The 18,577-nt window shown below is 39.0% G+C and overlaps 1 protein-coding gene across 1 annotated transcript; it reads left to right on the top strand.

Annotated features, from left to right (window-relative positions):
* Positions 1–3,640: 3,640 nt before the first annotated feature.
* On the top strand, positions 3,641–14,591 carry LOC110158179 (activator of 90 kDa heat shock protein ATPase homolog 1-like). The gene is made up of 9 exons (XM_055154649.1): positions 3,641–3,720; positions 5,752–5,942; positions 7,013–7,095; positions 7,268–7,385; positions 8,402–8,496; positions 8,593–8,718; positions 10,420–10,521; positions 10,658–10,709; positions 12,054–14,591. The coding sequence occupies exons 1-9, from the start codon at positions 3,641–3,643 to the stop codon at positions 12,209–12,211; spliced, it is 1,005 nt and encodes a 334-aa protein (XP_055010624.1). The 3' UTR covers positions 12,212–14,591.
* Positions 14,592–18,577: the final 3,986 nt, after the last annotated feature.

Raw genomic sequence — 18,577 nt, 5'->3', positions numbered from 1 at the left:
ACTCTGGGTATGTTTTTGAGGAGGTAAGAACATTATTCAGGGTTCCCACAGTCATGGAAATCCTGGAAAAGTCATGGAATTTTAGGATCTCTTTCACGCAACTACAACGTTCTGTTAAGTTCTCATGAGGCTGTTAAGATTATTTCGTAACATCTGCGCCTTTTGTTTAAAAGAGACGACAATAAATTCACTGACAGTATTTTGAATGTTAAAAAACTATAATCCCAAACCATAAGGTGAGTGGAAAGGGTTCACATTTCATATTTAGCACTACAACTCTGATCAATTCTACACATGTAGGTGCTGTAAAATCATGGAAAATTCACTTTAGGTTGTGAAAAAGTCATGGAAAAGCATTGAAATTTTGTCAGTGAATAAAAGCTGACTAAAGGCTCACAGGAGTAAATTTTGTGTAATATAGGACCCTTAAAGAAAATATAAAAAGGAACCTGAGTTGCCAGAGTCTTAACCTGCAGATGGACGACACATACATGTTTTTCTTATTCCCAGCACTAGTTCATGGTCAGGCCGCGCCTCATGAGAAAGCTCAAAACTTCAAGAATTCACTGCGAAGGAAAGGCTGGGATTTGGGTAGTGTCCAGAGAGAATCCCGTCTGCTCATCTTCATGTTATTGTGCTGTTTGGAATGTTCCACGAAATGGCATTAAGCGTATTTATCTCTCATTTATTCAAAGACAGCAGGATTTTAACAAAACTTTTAACAATATCATCTCCACGAGGACAAGCAGACAGCAGACTCTTTAAGTTTTCCGATTTTAAGTACAATACCTTTTAACTTAAGCTTTATCTTCCTGTGTCTTAGTGTGAAACGTTGTCTCTTCCGGCTCTATCTTTAGCGGAGCTGGAAATAGCCTGAACAGAAGGTGCCTGGGTTCGACAGCTGTGGTCTTCGTGTGTTTTCACTGAAGGAACTTTCCTGAAGTAACTTTTCTACAGTAACATTTTTAATACATCGTGTAATATAATGATCTGTTCAACCTTTTAGTGATAATTGAGTAAAAAAAAAATATATATATATATTGTTATGTCCATGGGTTTCTGAATGACGAAAATAATGTTTACTTCAATGATCAACAGTCCTCAAAATGGCACCACCGTATGACAGGAAGCTGAAAGAAGTGTTGTCACGATACTAAAATTTCAATCTCGATTTTGATACTGAGGAATGGACTTGATACTCAATACCAATTACAATAAAAAACACTCATTCTTTAGACAATAGAATGTGATTTTCAACATTAAGAAGCACTTTTTTGTACTACCATGTGATTTTATATCAGAAAATTAAATACTAATCGATACTAAAACTCAGAGGTGTACAAAAAATCAATATTTCGTATCATTTAATGTGATGATACAGTATCAATATCATGGGCTGCTGTATCGATATATCTCCAAGAATATTTTTTGGTATACTTTACTAAATTATTTTGTTACAGCTCTACAAGTTTGATGATTAAAATGTTTGTGTTTCATATGAACTTTGCAAAAGAAGTGGTTTAACAAAGACTTTTAGTATTACAGCCATGATTTAGCCTTTATTTTTGACTGAACCGTATTGTTGTCGAAGTTTTCAGCTTGTCCAAGAAAGGGTGGAAGTAAAAGGCTGGAGACCAACTGGAGTCTTAAGCAGGAGAAGTTTATTTACCATCAATAAAACGGGCCTGGGGGGACTTGCTTCCAAAGGAGGAGTTTATAAAGCAAGTGTGGTGAGACTATGAAGACCAGTAGACACCGGTTGGACAACAATATGCCACAATTTAGATAAAGTTATACCAATGATATGCCAAGGTAAGATCATAGTGTAAATATAGCTTTTTTGAGTCAATGTTAAACTGAGGTGTATGTGGAAGATAAATTACTTAAATTCTCTTATAGGTATCGAATCAAAAGCTCACTGTATCGAGATATGTATCGTATCGTGGCCTATGTATCGATATATGTACCGTATCGTGGCCTATGTATCGAGATATGTATCATACTGTGGCCTATGTATCGGGGAGGTACCGTATCGTGGCCTATGTATCGATATATGTACCGTATCGTGGCCTATGTATCGAGATATATGTATCGTATCGTGGCCTATGTATTGATATATGTATCGTATCGTGGCCTATGTATCGAGATATGTATCATACTGTGGCCTATGTATCGGGAGAGGTACCGTATCGTGACCTATGTATCGAGATATGTACCGTATTGAGATATGTATCATACTGTGGCCTATGTATCGGGAGAGGTACCGTATCGTGACCTATGTATCGAGATATGTACCGTATCGAGATATGTATCGTATCGTGGCCTATGTATCGAGATATGTATCGTATCGTGGCCTATGTATCGATATATGTACCGTATCGTGGCCTATGTATCGAGATATGTATAGTATCGTGGCCTATGTATTGATATATGTATTGTATCGTGGCCTATGTATCGAGATATGTATCATACTGTGGCCTATGTATCGGGAGAGGTACCGTATCGTGACCTATGTATCGAGATATGTACCGTATCGAGATATGTATCGTATTGTGGCCTATGTATCGAGATAGGTATCATACTGTGGCCTATGTATCGGGGGAGGTATCGTATCGTGGCCTATGTATCGAGATATGTATCATTCTGTGGCCTATGTATCAGGGGAGGTACCGTATCGTGGCCTATGTATCGATATATGTACCGTATCGTGGCCTATGTATTGATATATGTATCGTATCGTGGCCTATGTATCGAGATATGTATCGTATCGTGGCCTATGTATTGATATATGTATCGTATCGTGGCCTATGTATCGAGGTATGTATCGTATCGTGGCCTATGTATCGAGGTATGTATCGTATCGCGACCTATGTATCAAGATATGTATTGTATTGTAACCTATATATCGAGACATGTATAGTATCTGCAACTTCTTAACGATACCCAGCCCCACTAAAACTTGAATCAAAACTAGACACTCATTTGAGCAGGTATCGATACTAAAAAAGTCACATTCACAGGACGGAAATGAAGCTTTCCTGAAAATCTTTAGAATGATCTTGAGCTGCATCAAAACAAATATAAGAGCACATAGACTAGTACACCCCCCTGGACCACTGAATAAAAAAGAAAGTACCATGATTAAATGTTAAAAATCACATTATAGTGTTTTATTAACATCGTAGTATCAGAATCAGTATCGAGAATCAAGTCTATCCCTTAAATCCAGTTGGAAATTTTAGTATCGTGGAGCACTACTTTGACTCAAACTACCTTTTACTGCCACTACCTGTACTTTTATTTTGAAGTACTCTTACTTGCATAGTATTTTTGGCCTCTCTGCCCCCTCTTCACAGGAGGAGGGGTCACTAAAGTTATTTAAAGCAGAGAGCTCCAGTAAGTTCTCCAGCCTGGACACATGCTGAAGCAGGATATAAATAGGCCTAAAGTCACTCCAGAAGCTACAGAAGATACAAGCCACTATTTACTACTACTACAACTATTACTTCAACTGGCTCCTATACTTCAACCTGTGTACTCGGATTACTACAACTACTACAAGAATTTGAATATTTAGTGTCCAGTTTTGAGTTTAGTTTAGTTACAGTTGGATCATTGAGGTTTTTGAAGTTGTTGAGCGATGGCGAAGTGGGGAGAAGGCGACCCCCGGTGGATCGTGGAGGAACGAGCAGACGCCACGAATGTGAACAACTGGCACTGGTGAGTTTCATAGTTACATTATTGACTATTACGTTTTATAGTGTCTTTGTTTTTTTTTCTTTTATGATCAGTTTACTCTCACTTCACTGTTGTAGTCGCAGGTTCTGTCACACAAAAGCCCGGTGGTCACTAGTTACATAACATGAGGACTTAGTTTTGACAGTGATAGACATTAGGATTCGTTCGCTCGACGGTAGGCGGGTACTTTTTTATTTAACCAATCGCTGCTATTTGGTCGTGACATATGTAAAGCACCAAATCCTGTAGGAAGAAGGACAATAACGTCTTTCCCCTTGATAAAATTCATCAAACATTCTCTTTGTTCCGGCTTTAAATCCTCGATCTCGGGAATCGTTGACAACACAGAATGTCTGTCTTTGTCTACATCAGGGGTGGGCAAACTTTTTGACTCGTCAGCAACAACGGGTTCTAAAATTTGGCGGAAGGGCTGGACCAGGAACAGATGGATGGAGTGTTTTGGTAATCCACCTCATAAGAGAAAAAAATAACATGTGATACGTAGAAATTGAAATATCCCACAACTGAAAGTCATTACAAAGCATTGCAACAAAATATCCGTTTTTCAAGTCCCACGGTATTTACTATTTATTGTAATGCCTTTTAAAACACTGAAAATTATTATTATTATTATTATTCAAGTTTGTAGGGCCATATTAAAAAGATTAAAGGGCCGCATATGGCCCCCGGGCTGTAGTTTGCCCACCCCTGGTCTACATCCATCTCGACACTTTCTTTACTGTTGTGCTGTTTCACAAAAAGGACCCAGACAGGTGTGACGAATTTGACATCACGGCTTCAGAGCTCTTCACTGATTGGCCGGTGTGCAGTCTACAACTTCTGGGGTTCTTGTAAACTGTCCAGTGTATTCTGATTCCTGACCAAGTTGCTGGAGAGAAATGAAATTATGAAATGAATACCTGCTTGTCTTCTATAAGATGTTATTGCTTTGCCTAGAATATTCCACAGTATGGCATTAAGCTATCTATCTCCATGGAGACAAGGAGCAGGTGAAGGCACCAGGCCAAGTTACAGGTCAGATCTGTGAAGACAATGATATTTGATTTATAACAATAATATTGTGTCATACTGTGTATTATACGATGACTCTCCGCAGACAAGCAGGTGGTGGACCCCCTACCAGAAAAGTCACATATTGCACAGGGGTGTAACGATATCTAAATCTCTCGGTACAATATTATCACTATATGCCTCTCACAGTATAATATTTATTGTGATATTTTGGAGAGGCTGATATATAATTGTAGATAGGACACATTTCTGCTTTTAAAATACCTTGAAAAGATTTTGGTGTGAATTATTTCCATCATAATTCCAAGAATTCAAGTCAAAAAAACATGAAAAAAAGCACTGAAATGAATCATGGGATATGTAGTTCCCCATGTTGTTACTATAAAACCATACATTTAAGCAAAGGAACTTGTAATTCGATATATTGTGACAGGCCAATATATTATTGTGAGACTTTTGATGATACAATATCACATTATTTTGGTTATTGTTACATCCCTAATATTGCATCTTTAAAATGAAATACAAATATTATTTTACAATTATTATTTTTTTCATCAAACACTGTGTCAGTTTCTTCCTTTCAACTTGTACTGCATGTTTTCAGGCCAGGATGTCAATACAAGGTGACAAAAAATCCTCTATAAAATGTTTTGAGCAGAACTTTAACTCCACACAAATCATGTTTTATGGTGGTATTAAGTATTGTATTGCTTGTTTTTATTTATTTATTTATTTTTAGTTTTAGTTTTAAATTTACACAATAGAACATAACATTTAACAAAATACAATAATCAACATAACTGAATACACATACCGACACAAATTTAATTAAATAAAACTAAAGTAATGAGGTATTGCAGTATTATAACCACACTGCCAGGACTCTTATATTGATATTTTGGCCAGTTTATTATTTAAATTCCTTCTCTCTCTCTCTCTTCTTTATATCTTTAAATGATTTGACTCGTGTGATTGCAGGACGGAGCGTGACGTGACAGCCTGGTCGGAGGAGCGTCTGAAGTCTCTGCTGCAGGAGGTCAGAGTTGAGGGGTCAGAGGGCGTGTGTCAGGTGACCGACGTGAGCAAACTGGAGGGAGAGGCCTGCATCAACAACCGCAAAGGAAAACTCTTCTACTTCTACGAGTGGGTCATCCGCGCCTACTGGACCGGTCAGAACCCGAGCCTGGACCAAACCAAGGACCTTTACTAAAGCTACACTGTGTAACTTTCATGGAGTTGGGTCTGTTGCCTGCTTGTCTCTATGGACATTTTATTGCCGTCTTAGGAATGTTTTACAACCAAGGTACAAAGGCACCCAGCTCAGTAAGAAAGCAGGTTTTTTCAATTTATTTTCTTAACAATACAAGTAATGACATCAGAATGAGACAAGAAGGTGCCACACCCTCCCACCAGAAAAGTTACACAGTGCACCTTTAAGCTTTATTTATATTTGTTTTAGGGCTGGGCAAAAATTTTAAAAAATTAATTGCGATTAATGAATTAAAAAGTAAAGTATAGTGCACTTTTATTGGAAATGTAAATGAAAGAACCAAACATTTGTTGTGCAAACAGCATTTCTTTCAGAGGGAAACCCTCAGAGCCTTCAAGGTGTTCCAAAGGCTCAAGAAAAAATCTTGAATGGACTTTTGTACTACTAATATATTTTTTCAATAGTTTTTATTCAGTTAGTAATAAACACAACACTAGTAATAATTTCTAGATCATTGTTATAAACTTGGACTGATATTTCTTGGGAAACAAAGGGTTAATATAATGAAATGGAAATGGACCAATCACAGTTTTACTTCCAGTGGCATCTGGGTAAATCAGTGACTCCCTCTGCAGCGCTAAAGAAACAAGCTCAGCTCAGAGCGCGCGGCTGGTCCGGCCGGAGCCCGCGGCTCGCGGAGGCTTGTTGCATCTCACGTGGTCAGAAAAAAGTGAAAAAAGTGTAAAGAAAAGATGTCAAACTTAAAGAAACGCTCGCAGTGGACTTTTTCAAAATAAAAAACAGTGAGAAACAGATGTTTACAATAAAATAAATAAATAAATTATAAAAACTGCGTTAACGGCATTAAAATAATTGTCGGCGTTAATGACTTAATTAATTAATGCAAAATTAATGCGTTAACGTGCCCGGTTTATATATATTTATTTGTTTATATGAATTTATTAAGGATCCATAGTACATATCCAAAGGGAAGGTGAAGAGACTTATGATATTCTTCTTTTTCTTCAGGAACGGCCAAGACTGGAGTGAAGTACAGAGGGACCGTGGACGTGGCCAATCTGTCCGACGAAAACGACGCAGACGACCTGGACGTGAGTTATAATTATAATGATTCCTTACACACTTACTCATGCACTTTGCAGGATCTCTATCACGCACACAGCACATTCACAATTCTAACAGATCTACTTTATTTTGTGCTCAGATTGATTTTATTGAGGCTTAATTGAACAAAACCATGTGTGATGTTCCTCTGTTCCTCAGATCTCTGTGGCGCTGTGTGCAGACCACCCCCCCACTCCTCTGGTGCAGCTCATGAAGACCAAAGGCATCCCTGAAGTCCGCCGTGCCCTGGACAACTACACCAAACAGCTCAAGACTGGTAAAGGACTCTATTACATACTGTACTATCTACTGTTGTAGTACTGGCCTCGAGACTGCTTTTTTACGGCATTTGGTATCGGTCTTGTCTTGGTCTTGATGGTGCTTGGTCTTGGTCTTGTCTGACACTAGACGAGTGTGCTAATATTTCATAACGGCTGGTAAATGTGCAGAGGGTAAATATCAGTGTAAAAACCAGTAAGATCATGTAACTTGAAAAAAAAAACACACAAAAAAACCCCACTTTCTTCACTTTGAAGTAGTTTCCTGTAAAGGGCCACTGGAAGTCGGATTAAAGAAGAGGTTCTCAAACTGTGGGTGAGAGGCGCAGAGTGTTTCAGTGCAGCACAGTTTGCTTGGCCTATTTTAAACCTAAATGAACATTAACCAAATCAAATGGAGATATATTTACAAAAAACATTGATATAAATGTGCCAAAAATAACTGTAAAATACAAATAAATGTAGAAAATTACAAAGATGGTCTAGTTTTGGTCTCGATGGGCCATGGTCTCTGTCTTGTCTCGGTCTCGACTGTCAGAGGTCTTGGTCTAGTCCCGGTTTCTTGGACCATTTGGTCTCGATTAGTGCGGTCTAGACTACAACACTAGTACTACCTCAACACTTCTACTTCTACTCTGTACTATTTACTACCCTGCAAGAGGAATTTTCACAGTGACTATTTCTTAGTTCACAAACTCACAAATCCAAATCTTGAACCCCTCACACACGTTTGAGTCCATCGACCAAAACAAACACAACAGCAGTAAAGGACTAACATTCCCTTTCTCTCTCTTTCCTCCCCCCGTTTTGATCAGAAGATTTTGTTTTTGCCTGCACTATTCACTCAAATAAATTTGGCAAAAACTGGATGCATCAGCTGTTTCGACAATTGAGACACTTTCCCCAGTCTGTTAGTCTGGATATTAAATTATTTCTGCTTTACACTCTGGTCCTGTCAATAATTTAAGTGCTCGTTCCCTGTTACAACTTACTGTATTTCTTCTTCTTTCTTCAGAGTTCAGTCAGGGGATGATTCTGCCCACGGCCAATGGACCAAAAGCCCCGCCCCCTCCAGCTCCGAGCAAACCACAGGTGCAGAGTAAAACACAGGTACGACCTTATAGGATTTCTCTAAACCTTTACTTATTTAATCCTAAACTGTCTTTATCATCTGATCTGACGTCTAAATCTGACTCGTGTTGACAGATCAGCTCCGCTCCGTCCAGTGGCGCCACCTGCAGTGCAGCAAAAACATCGACAGGACACATCCAACTGAAGGAGACGTTCTTCACCACACCAGACGAAGTGTACGCCACCTTCATCAGCCAAGACGTAAGGGACATTTAAGGCTATTTAAGGGCAAGAGCTTCAGAATGATAAAGATTTTTGGACCTTTGCCATAGTGATTTAGCCTGATTCATTCACATCGCAGCATTAGGATTCGTTCGCTCGACAGTAGACAAGTACCTTTTTATTTAACCAATCGCTGCTATTTGCCCGTGATGTCTGTAATGCACCAAATCCCGTAGGAAGAAGGGCAATAACGTCTTTCCCCTTCATAAAATTGAGCAAACATTCTCTTTGTTCCGGCTTTAAATCCTCAATCTTGGGAACTGTTGCCAACACTGAATGTCTGTCTTCATCTACATCCATCTCGACACTTTGTTTACTGTTGTGTTGTTCCACAAAAGGGACACAGACAGACGCTTGAGTTTGACGTCATGGCTTCACAGCTCTTCTCTGATTGGTCGATGCATGGCCTACAACTTCCGGGGTTCTTGCAAACCATCTAGTGCAGGCGTGTGAAACATACGGCCCGGCAATTATATTTTCTATTAAAATCTTGGTAATTTTCTGCAGTGTTTATCACAGCAGCGTCTCCAGCGTCTCTGTACGTGGCCCCTCCCACCAGAGAAGCACAAATGAAGACTTGTCTCTTTCCAAACGCTCTTAAAGGATGATCATTTTGACTGTTGACCGTGACACCCTCATCAAGTTTCAGGTTGTTCATAATATTATAATATTTTGTAAAAGAGTTCATTAGTTAAAAAAGATTTCTGTAATAGATTTGCGTTTCTCTGCACAAATATTTGTACTTATTGTTATTCTTATTGTTTTTGGGGTTTATATGACATGAGTTTTCTGATCCGGCCCCTTTGGGATCAAAGTAGGTTGGATATGGCCCCCGGACCAAAATAAGTTTGACACCCCTGGTCTGGTGTATTCCCATTTCTGACCTAGTCACTGGAGAGAAATTAAATTGAAAAAATGTTACACATAATCCAAGGTGGTCAATAACAAAGTAAATTTACTACAGGTTTTGAAGATCTGTACTCTATATATCATAGTTGAGCACTTTAATTTGACTCCACTAGCCTGATTCATCAGCCAGTTTTACTTTGTTTCACTTCGTAGAAACCGCCTGACCTCGCAGCTTTAGATTTCATTCACTCGACAGTAGGCGGGTACTTTTTTTCATTTAACCAATCGCTGCTATTTGGTCATGATGTATGTAATGTGCCGCTAACGCAACCAACTGGTATATTAAGATTTTCCCAGATCCCATAGGAAGAAGGACAATAACGTCTTTCCCCTTGATAAAATTCAGCAAACATTCTCTTTATTCTGGCCTTAAATCCTTGATCTCATGAATCGTTGACAACACTGAATATATGGCTCTTCGCTGATTGGCTGGTGCCCGAACTTGCACTTGCTGGGTTTTTGTAAACCATCTAGTGTATGTAGATTCCTGACCTAGTTGCTGGACAGAAATGAAACTGAGTGGAGACACTAGGTGGCGCCAGCCTGGCTATGACTTCACAACATTAGAAAGGCAAATATAACACTTTCTACTTCACTACAGCCCTAAAAAAATTGTTTAGAGGTGCAGCATTCTACGTTTTCTGTCTCATTTAAAGCCTCGTGAAGCTCACTCCAGAGACTTGAATTGCGCAGATGTTTACAGACTCACAGTAGAAGGTCTATAAGCTCTATAACAATGCTTGACTCTCTCCTCTTCCTCTTCATCTTCAGTTTGTGCAGATCTTCACTCGTTCACCCGCTCAGGTCGACGCTCGTAACGGAGGAAAGTTCCAGCTCTTGGACGGTTCTGTGAGCGGAGAGTTTGTGCAGCTGGTGAGACACAGACCGTGATAAAAACACACAGATATTTAACTGAACAATCTGACCAAGCAGAAAGGACTGGCTACTCTATATTATGTACTGTTTCTGTGTCATTGGGCAAGACAGTTGATTGTATTTGTCTCTGCAGGTTCCAGACAAAGGCATCGAGATGAAGTGGAGGTTCAGGTCTTGGCCCAAAGGTAAGTGCGTCCAAAGTAGGGCTGGGTATCGTTAAGAAGTTGCCGATACGATACATACGTCGATACTTAGGCCACGATACGATACATATCTCGATACAGTGCGCTTTCGATTCAATATGATATACAGTGGTCCCTCGTTTATCGCCGGGGTTATGTTCGAAAAATAATCCGCCAAGTAGTCAGTTTCATTTTTACAATTATTATACATGTTTTAAGCCCGTAAAACCTTAAAACTTATTGTTATTTTCCTGCTTCTTTATGTAACGAACCGAAGACTAATTTATTATGTAATGCGCTACAGCCGGGTAACTTCTGCCTTCCTTCAGCGTGTTCAGAAGTCCAAATTTTTGTGCGATGGTTTGCATCTTCCTTTGTCTTTTGGGTGTGAACACAGGAGCCTTTGTTGGTGCAGAACATTTCGACGACATTGTGGGTTTTGTCGAGGAGAAAACTTGCAAACATACAGCACTTCAGACTCACACTGCTAGAGAACGAACATTTATGTAAATTTTTCAATCTGAACACATTCGGTACTGTACAGGAGACACAACACAGAGGAGATTGATTAACAAAGGTCTACAGTTCCTTAGCCAATCAGGATGCAGGGGGAGGAACACAATGCACGTTCATACACTGTAAAAAAAAAAAGCATGCAAAATTATACCAAAAAAATCTGCGAAACTCAAGACCTCGAAAGATGAACCACGTTATAGTGAAGGGACGACTGTATTCCAAATCCATTTGACACAGTTCAATAAAAACAAAGGATAAATCAAAGCTGTGGTACTAAAAGTGTTTGTTAGATCACTTCTTCTGCAAAGTTCAATTGAAACACAAACATTTTAATCATCAAAACAGTAAAAATGAGTTTCCTTCCTCTAAACAAGCAACAAAACTGTAGCACTGTAACAAAATAATTTTGTAAAACACAGCAAAAAAATACTCTTGGCGATATATCGATACAGCAGCCCTCGATATCGATTCTGTATCATCACATTAGGCGATTCAGTATTGATATTTTGATATTTTTGCACACCCCTAGTCCAAAGAGGCGACTATTTCAAATGTTTCCTTAAATGTTACACCACTGACAATGAAAACTCATCATCTACTCTCTTCTTCTTCCTTTCCTCTTCTTTTTCTCTCGCTCTTACTCTTTTGTCTTTCTGTTATCCCTCTTTCACCTCCTCTTTTCCTCTTTCTCTTTCTTCCTCTGTCTTCACCTCCCCTCCTTCTCCTCTCCTTCGCTCTCTCTTCCTACTCCATTCCCTCTCTTCCTTTCACTTTTTTCTCCTCACCTTCCTCTCGTCCTCTCCTTCTTCTCTCTCTCTCTCTCTCTCTTAGACCACTTTGCCACAGTGATCCTTCTGTTTGAGGACAGAGGGGGAGAGACGGGTCTTTCCGTGGACATTCAGGGCGTCCCCTCCGGGTCTGAGGACAGCACCCGAGAAGGCTGGAACCGCTTCTACCTCCAGGCCATCAAACAGACTTTTGGATACTAGAACTGCTCAATACAGACGATCAAAAACGCCGGAAATTAGAAGCACTCACGACGGCAAACTCCCACAAACTCCCACAAACCAAGGACTATTTCGCCTCCATGCGCTGCCTGAAAATTCTGAGAAAAAGAGGGGGTATTATGACTTTTTTTTTCTTTTTTACCACATTGTAACGTTCTTTCCTCATCACAAATGCCTGAAGAAGTGTTAGATCTCCATAGATGATCCATGGATAGGGCCTGGTATCATTAAGAAGTTGCAAATACAATACATATCTCGATACATAGGCCACGATACAATACATTTTGCGATACAGTGCGCTTTCAATTCAATATGATTTGACACGTTTCAGTGAAAAATAAAGGCTAATTCATCATTGTGATACTAAAAGGCCACTAAATCCACTAAGTCTGTGCAAAGTTAATATGAAAAACACCCATTTTACTCATCAAAAAAGTGAAAATATCAACACAATTGCAGCTCTTACACAAAAAATATGGATATTTCAATATTTTTGCACACCTCTATTCGTGTACACTACCGGTCAAAAGTTTTAGAACATCCTCATTTTTCCAGTTATTTATTGCATTTCAAGTTGTGCAAGTCCAATGAAGAGTTTGAAATGGTGCAAAGGTAAAAACTGAACAGACAGAGGTTAAAAAAAAAGATAAAAGATACAAAACACAAGTCCAAGCTCTGCCAAAACTACCTCAGGAAAAAAGAACAAGATGGTAAAACTTGAAAACATGGAGTGTCCAGCGGCACAGTGTCCAGACTTAAACTCCATCGAGCTGGTTTGGGATGAACAGGACAGAAGAGTGAAAGTCAAACAACCTACAAGTGTCACACATTTATGGAAACTTCTGCGACAGGCTTGGGAAGAACTTTCTGAAGAATATTTGATTTCTGTCGTAAAAAGAACGAGCCACGAGTGTGTTCAGCTGTTATATCTGAAAAAAACTGAAAAAAGTGTGATGTTCTAAAACTTTTGACCGCTAGAGTATGTTTGAATAATCTAGCGATCTCTCCTGGTCTCTTTTCAAATCTTTGTTATGGTTGGCTGTCCAATACTCAGCCCAAAAGCCTACTTCACTCACGCTCCCACATGATAATTCCCATAAATATACAAAACGTTGATGCAAAACTGTACACAACAACTTCACAAACCTGATGCGATGTGCTGTAGTTTCATTAGCGGGAAGCACGGTGTTGGGGTAAACGCTCTGGAGGGGAAAGAGCAAAGAGCAGGAACAGACTCAGAACGTTGTTTTTGCTGAATATAGAGTTTTCAAACATGGTGATCTAAATATGTTATGTGTTATCAGTAGAGGTGTAACAATAACCGAAATATCGTGATATCGTATCGTCAAAAGTCTCACAGTGATATCGTTTGCTGTCACAACATATCGAATTACAATTTTCTTTGCTTAAATTCATTGTTTTGGTGCAGCTACAGCTAAAAACGGATGGAACTACATAGACCATGATCCTTTGCTCTGTTTCAGTGCAGACTTTATGAAGAAATAACTGTTATTAAGCGCTTTTTTAATCTTAGTTCTTTGGATTATGACAGAACCAAAGTCTTGTCAATGCTTTTTTAAAAGGACAAAGTAGTATATTCTCAATTTGGTCAGCCTCCACAAAATATCGCAGTAAATATCGTACCGAGGGATCCGGGTATTGTTACATCCTTAGTTATCGTATAATCCTAACCCCACAGAAGTAAAATACCCCCTCTTTTAAGTGAACATTAGTTGAAGTCATCTCCCAAAACAGACAACAACGCACACAAAGTTTCTGTCTTTGCATCTTTAAAAAAAAAAGTATTAAGATATATATTTTTGCTTGTATTATCTAACCTGGCAGCCTGGCCTTGCTTAACCGTATAAATCAAGATTTCTTTATTTTTTCAGTTTTAACTTCAGTTCATTTCATCACACTGAGTGATCCACATGTTTTTTTTAAATACACGTATTTTAAGTTAAGCAAATACAGGAAACTAGAAAGCTTTTTGTAATCATACTTTTTTCGCTTTACATTATAACAAAATAAAAGGCAAAAGGACGTTTCTTCTGTGATGTAATTTACAAACAAGCCACTTCATTTTCTGTTCTTTGCAGACATCTTTTAAACACAGCTGTATTGTACATTTATTTATGGTATTTATTTATTTGTCTTTTTGTAATAATAAAAGAAAGAATATTGTGATTTCCTGGCTATTTTAGGACTTTTATTTGTACTTCCATATGAGTAAATGTATTCTATTTGGGATCTGTTGTACTATTTCTATATGATTGTACATTTCTTATGATATATTAGTTAAACAAGTTGCAAGTTTCAACCTAAAGTTCTTTACCAAATGTACAGATTGAAGTTAGGTTAGAAGGAGAAGGATCAAAGTAAAACAGAGAACATTTCATTAGATCAGGTTTGCTCAGTAACAAGACAATGACACAAGTATGAAAAACTTGGGGTTTGGGAATGGGGAGGAGGGGGTTTAAATGTGGCATTTGTACACTTGTATATTTTTTGTGGCATTTTTTGTGTGGCCGTAAGACCACAATATTAAAAAAAAAAATCAAAAAAATTTAATAAAATATATTTGGAAAAAATAACAAACATCACGAGCCCCGTCACTCTGGAGTAGTCGGTCGGTTACAGTAGTATTAAAATAGATCCTTTTTAATACTCGTCTCTAACCTCTGAATGTTTGGACTCCATCGCCCCAAACGGCTTTTTTTAGCTTCACGTTGGCCCACATCTATATCTCTTTTCCGTCTCCGTTTTTCCTCTGCATTTGACCCATCCATCGGCCGGTGGATCCGAGCGCGTCGTGGGTCAACCGCGGGGACCTTTTCTCCGATCTCGGTCAGGAGGAGTTCTTGTAAACAAAGCGGCTCGAACTGTAAACAACATTAGTCCTAGTTTAAAAATCACTGACCCAGATATTTTTTATAATATTTTGCTTTCTGCTGAGTTAATGCTTTTATAAGATTGCCATTTTTAGATCCCATATTATTTATAGTTTTCCGCCTGAGCCCTCTGACCCGGATTGGCATTGGCTCGTGAAAGAGGAGTAGGTGCGTATTGGTAATCTAAAACTTTATAAATATTGACTTTTTGAATGGTTACTTTAATATTTCTGGAGCGAAAATGGACCAAAGAATGAGTTTGTGGTTCATTTTGAGGACATCTGGTTAGTGTGTCTTGAGCCCATTGAGTTTCTAGTTTCTCAATGTGGACCAAGAAGGTCAGCTATTAATACCGCTCTATCTCTCCACCCCTCTCCCTCTCTCTCTTTGAAAATACCTCCCCCCCAAAACACACTCATGTATCCTGTCAGGGGCAGGGGACTAAGCAGCACAACTTCCTCTGTATTAGTTTAGCTCATTTAAACTCTCGTCTTAATCCGCAAAACCCGAAGAGCTCCAAACTTAAACCGTGAGTAAATGTTTGTCTTCTCTCAAGTTAAAGCTGACATATTTTTTAAATACACTGAAAAGAAAAGGTTGCTGGATTTGCGCAAAAAAGTTCTGGAAAGCGGTTGCATGCAATAAAATGTTTAGGCTCTGAAACTTATTTTGATCCTCTCTACACATATTTTTCTCCGAACATGAACGTCACTTTTTCATGTTGATGAAATTTGATCAAATCATGCTGAATATGCATATTTATCATATGTTGCCTTATCCTGAAATGTATAAGTATGTATAATTTAATTTAATTGATCTAATTCTGTAAAAGAATACAAAAACAGTCTTTAGTTTTCCACAGTTCTGTATTGTCTTGAACAGAATCAAACACAAAGAGAGCACAGGGACAGAGACACACAGTTTGGAGCTGGACAGTGTGAAGATTTATTCCAGTGAAGAAGCTCTGGTCTCTGCCTGTGGACACAGAATAACACATGATGATCACATTCTGATGATCTACTCTGTTGTACATGTTTAAATACATTTAAAGCACTTATTAATACAATAATGGACCAGAACAGAATCACAAGAACATTAGAAGTGTATCTGCAGAAACAAAACTCACCATGTGCTGCTTTTCTTCCTCTAAACGCAGTAACAGGGAGGGCATCTGGTATAAAGTCTCCTAGTGCCACATCACCCTGTAGAAACACGAAAACTGTTTCAATAGAAATACATTTTCAAAAATGTGTTTAAAATCATTTTAGTTGGTTTACTTACTTTGTTCATCTGTGCTCTGTGTTTTTTTGGTTCTCAAACATCTTCCTTTTTCCTGAAACATCAGATTCATGAACTTCCCCACAGCTCCAGCAGAGCTCTGGACCTAACTCTTTGTTTGTGGACGACTCTGGAACAAACACATTCAAATCTTAGTACAACTGTCACACTCTTGTAGATGGACAGTCAAAAACAATTTGTTTCAAGGAAACAGTCCTTACATTAACTCAAATTTCAAATAAAACACCACAAACATGTTTTAACAATGACGACATTCTAGGCCAGAGAAACATATAAAATCTTTAAAAGGTTTTACCTCCAGATCAGCTCTCATAATCCTCCTGCTCCACACTGTGTGTCCTCTGCTCCTGTATCTGTCCTGTGTCCGGCTGCATTTGAATTTTCCCTCCAAAAAATTGAGGAGGAGAAATCCAGAGGGAGCAGCCTCACCAGAGATTATAATAAAGTCAAGTTTCCTCAGTCTGATTAAAACATGCAGGTCTGACATCGGCCACAATCAAGTGACCTTTGTAAGATTTAAACATGCTGGACAGAGAAATGTAAAAAAGTCATGTTATTGTTGTCAAATTTGTTTTGCAATTTGAACAACCCCTCTTGGACAATTTTTTCAGTGTAGTTAAGAGACACATGGTTAGTTTAAGACTCAGTTGTTGGTATTGGACTAAAATGGGCCACTAGAGGGCAGCGTTTTTGACATTGAGCTGTACTATAGAGACTAAACGAGAACCAGGAAGTGAAAAGTGTAGTTTGTTTGATTTCTAAAGCCTTCTTGGTCACCTTTAGACTCCACTGTATATTTCTCAAAAACTTTTCTACACTTGCTCCATTGTGTGTTTACAAAAAGAGCTTCAATGTTCACAGGGCTTTGGGTTTGTAAAATTGTGTATTTTTGGATAATTAAAAGGTGCACTCTGTGACTTTTCCACTGGAGATGGGTTCTGCCACCTGCTTGTCTCACTTGAGATCTAATTGCTTTGCTTGGAATGTTCCAGAGTATGGCATTGCTGCTTCCCATAGTCTGGCATCGCTAATGTTCCATACATAGACTGTATGTATAAATGGACATAGCTGAACCTATAGACGCCACAATCCAATTTACTTTCTATTGAAAAAAACCCCCAAAAAAAACATCTGTGACCGCTGCTGTCACTCGTCATTTTGGTGTTATAATGTTTGTATTTACCGGCTCTGCATGATCCTGGGATTTTATTTCAGTATTTTCAATATAAATCAACATATGAACATTAATAACAGACAAATCAGGAGCTTCTTTCCTCGAGGTTGCTCTGGTTAGTGAGACACAGTGTTACCTTCAACAGCCTGATCTCATCAGGTCTCAGAAGCTGCGCAAGGGCCGGGTCTGGTTAGTACTTGGATGGGAGACCTGAGAGAATCAGGAGCCACGGGGGGCTTCAGTCACAAAAACTGTTGTGTCCTTAGGCAAGACACTTCACCCACATTGCCCCGTATGAAAGTGCTGTGTGTGTGTGAGTGATGATGGTGGTCAGATGGACCGATGGTGCTGACTGGCATGGCAGCCTCGCTTCAGTCAGTCTGCCCCAGGGCAGCTGTGGCTACAGTAGTAGTTTACCACCACCAGGTATGGAGTGACTGAATAATAATCTGTAAAGCGTCTTTGTGACAAAGGCCTGTGAAAAGCTCTATATCAGGAGTGTCCAAACTTTTTTCATCAAGGGCCACATATCTAAACACAGACCAAGCAGAGGGCAGATCCAGGGCCGTAGACTGATGCTCAATACAGAGAATAATAGAATGAATAAAGACTGATGGCTCATTCTAATGTGTTAAACATGCACATATTTCAAAGATCCTTAAAACCACACACTAAATATTCAATATTAGCTTTATCAAGGTAGATTTTCAAAAAACCTGCAGTAAAAAGTTCATTTTTAATTAATGCAAGGTCATTTGGGCCAAGTCACCTGGAAGCCTGAGGGCCAAGAAACATTTGTCCGAGGGCCGCATTTGGCCCACGGGCCGTAGTTTGGACATGCCTGCTCTATATGAATAAAAAACGTACGTACTTACTTATACGCTCGCTCCTGATTGGCTCTTTGGTTGCTATGATTGTCGCAGTCGGAATTCCAAATATGGAACTCAGCTCTAAATTCATCGTATAACTGCTAGCCTTGATGAG

The sequence above is a fragment of the Boleophthalmus pectinirostris genome, unplaced genomic scaffold (assembly GCF_026225935.1).
Source record: "Boleophthalmus pectinirostris isolate CB_2022bp ecotype Guang Dong unplaced genomic scaffold, ASM2622593v1 HiC_scaffold_19, whole genome shotgun sequence".
Classification (NCBI taxonomy): domain Eukaryota; kingdom Metazoa; phylum Chordata; class Actinopteri; order Gobiiformes; family Gobiidae; genus Boleophthalmus; species Boleophthalmus pectinirostris.
This window is presented reverse-complemented; position numbering and strand designations above follow the sequence as displayed.

Bases quoted from the DNA above. Each gene is read 5' to 3' on its own strand.
- LOC110158179 (XM_055154649.1), top strand. From the start codon at position 3,641: ATGGCGAAGTGGGGAGAAGGCGACCCCCGGTGGATCGTGGAGGAACGA. The intron at 8,719-10,419 runs GTAAGGGACATT...CTTCATCTTCAG, and splicing joins CCACCTTCATCAGCCAAGAC to TTTGTGCAGATCTTCACTCG. The intron at 10,522-10,657 runs GTGAGACACAGA...TTGTCTCTGCAG, and splicing joins GCGGAGAGTTTGTGCAGCTG to GTTCCAGACAAAGGCATCGA.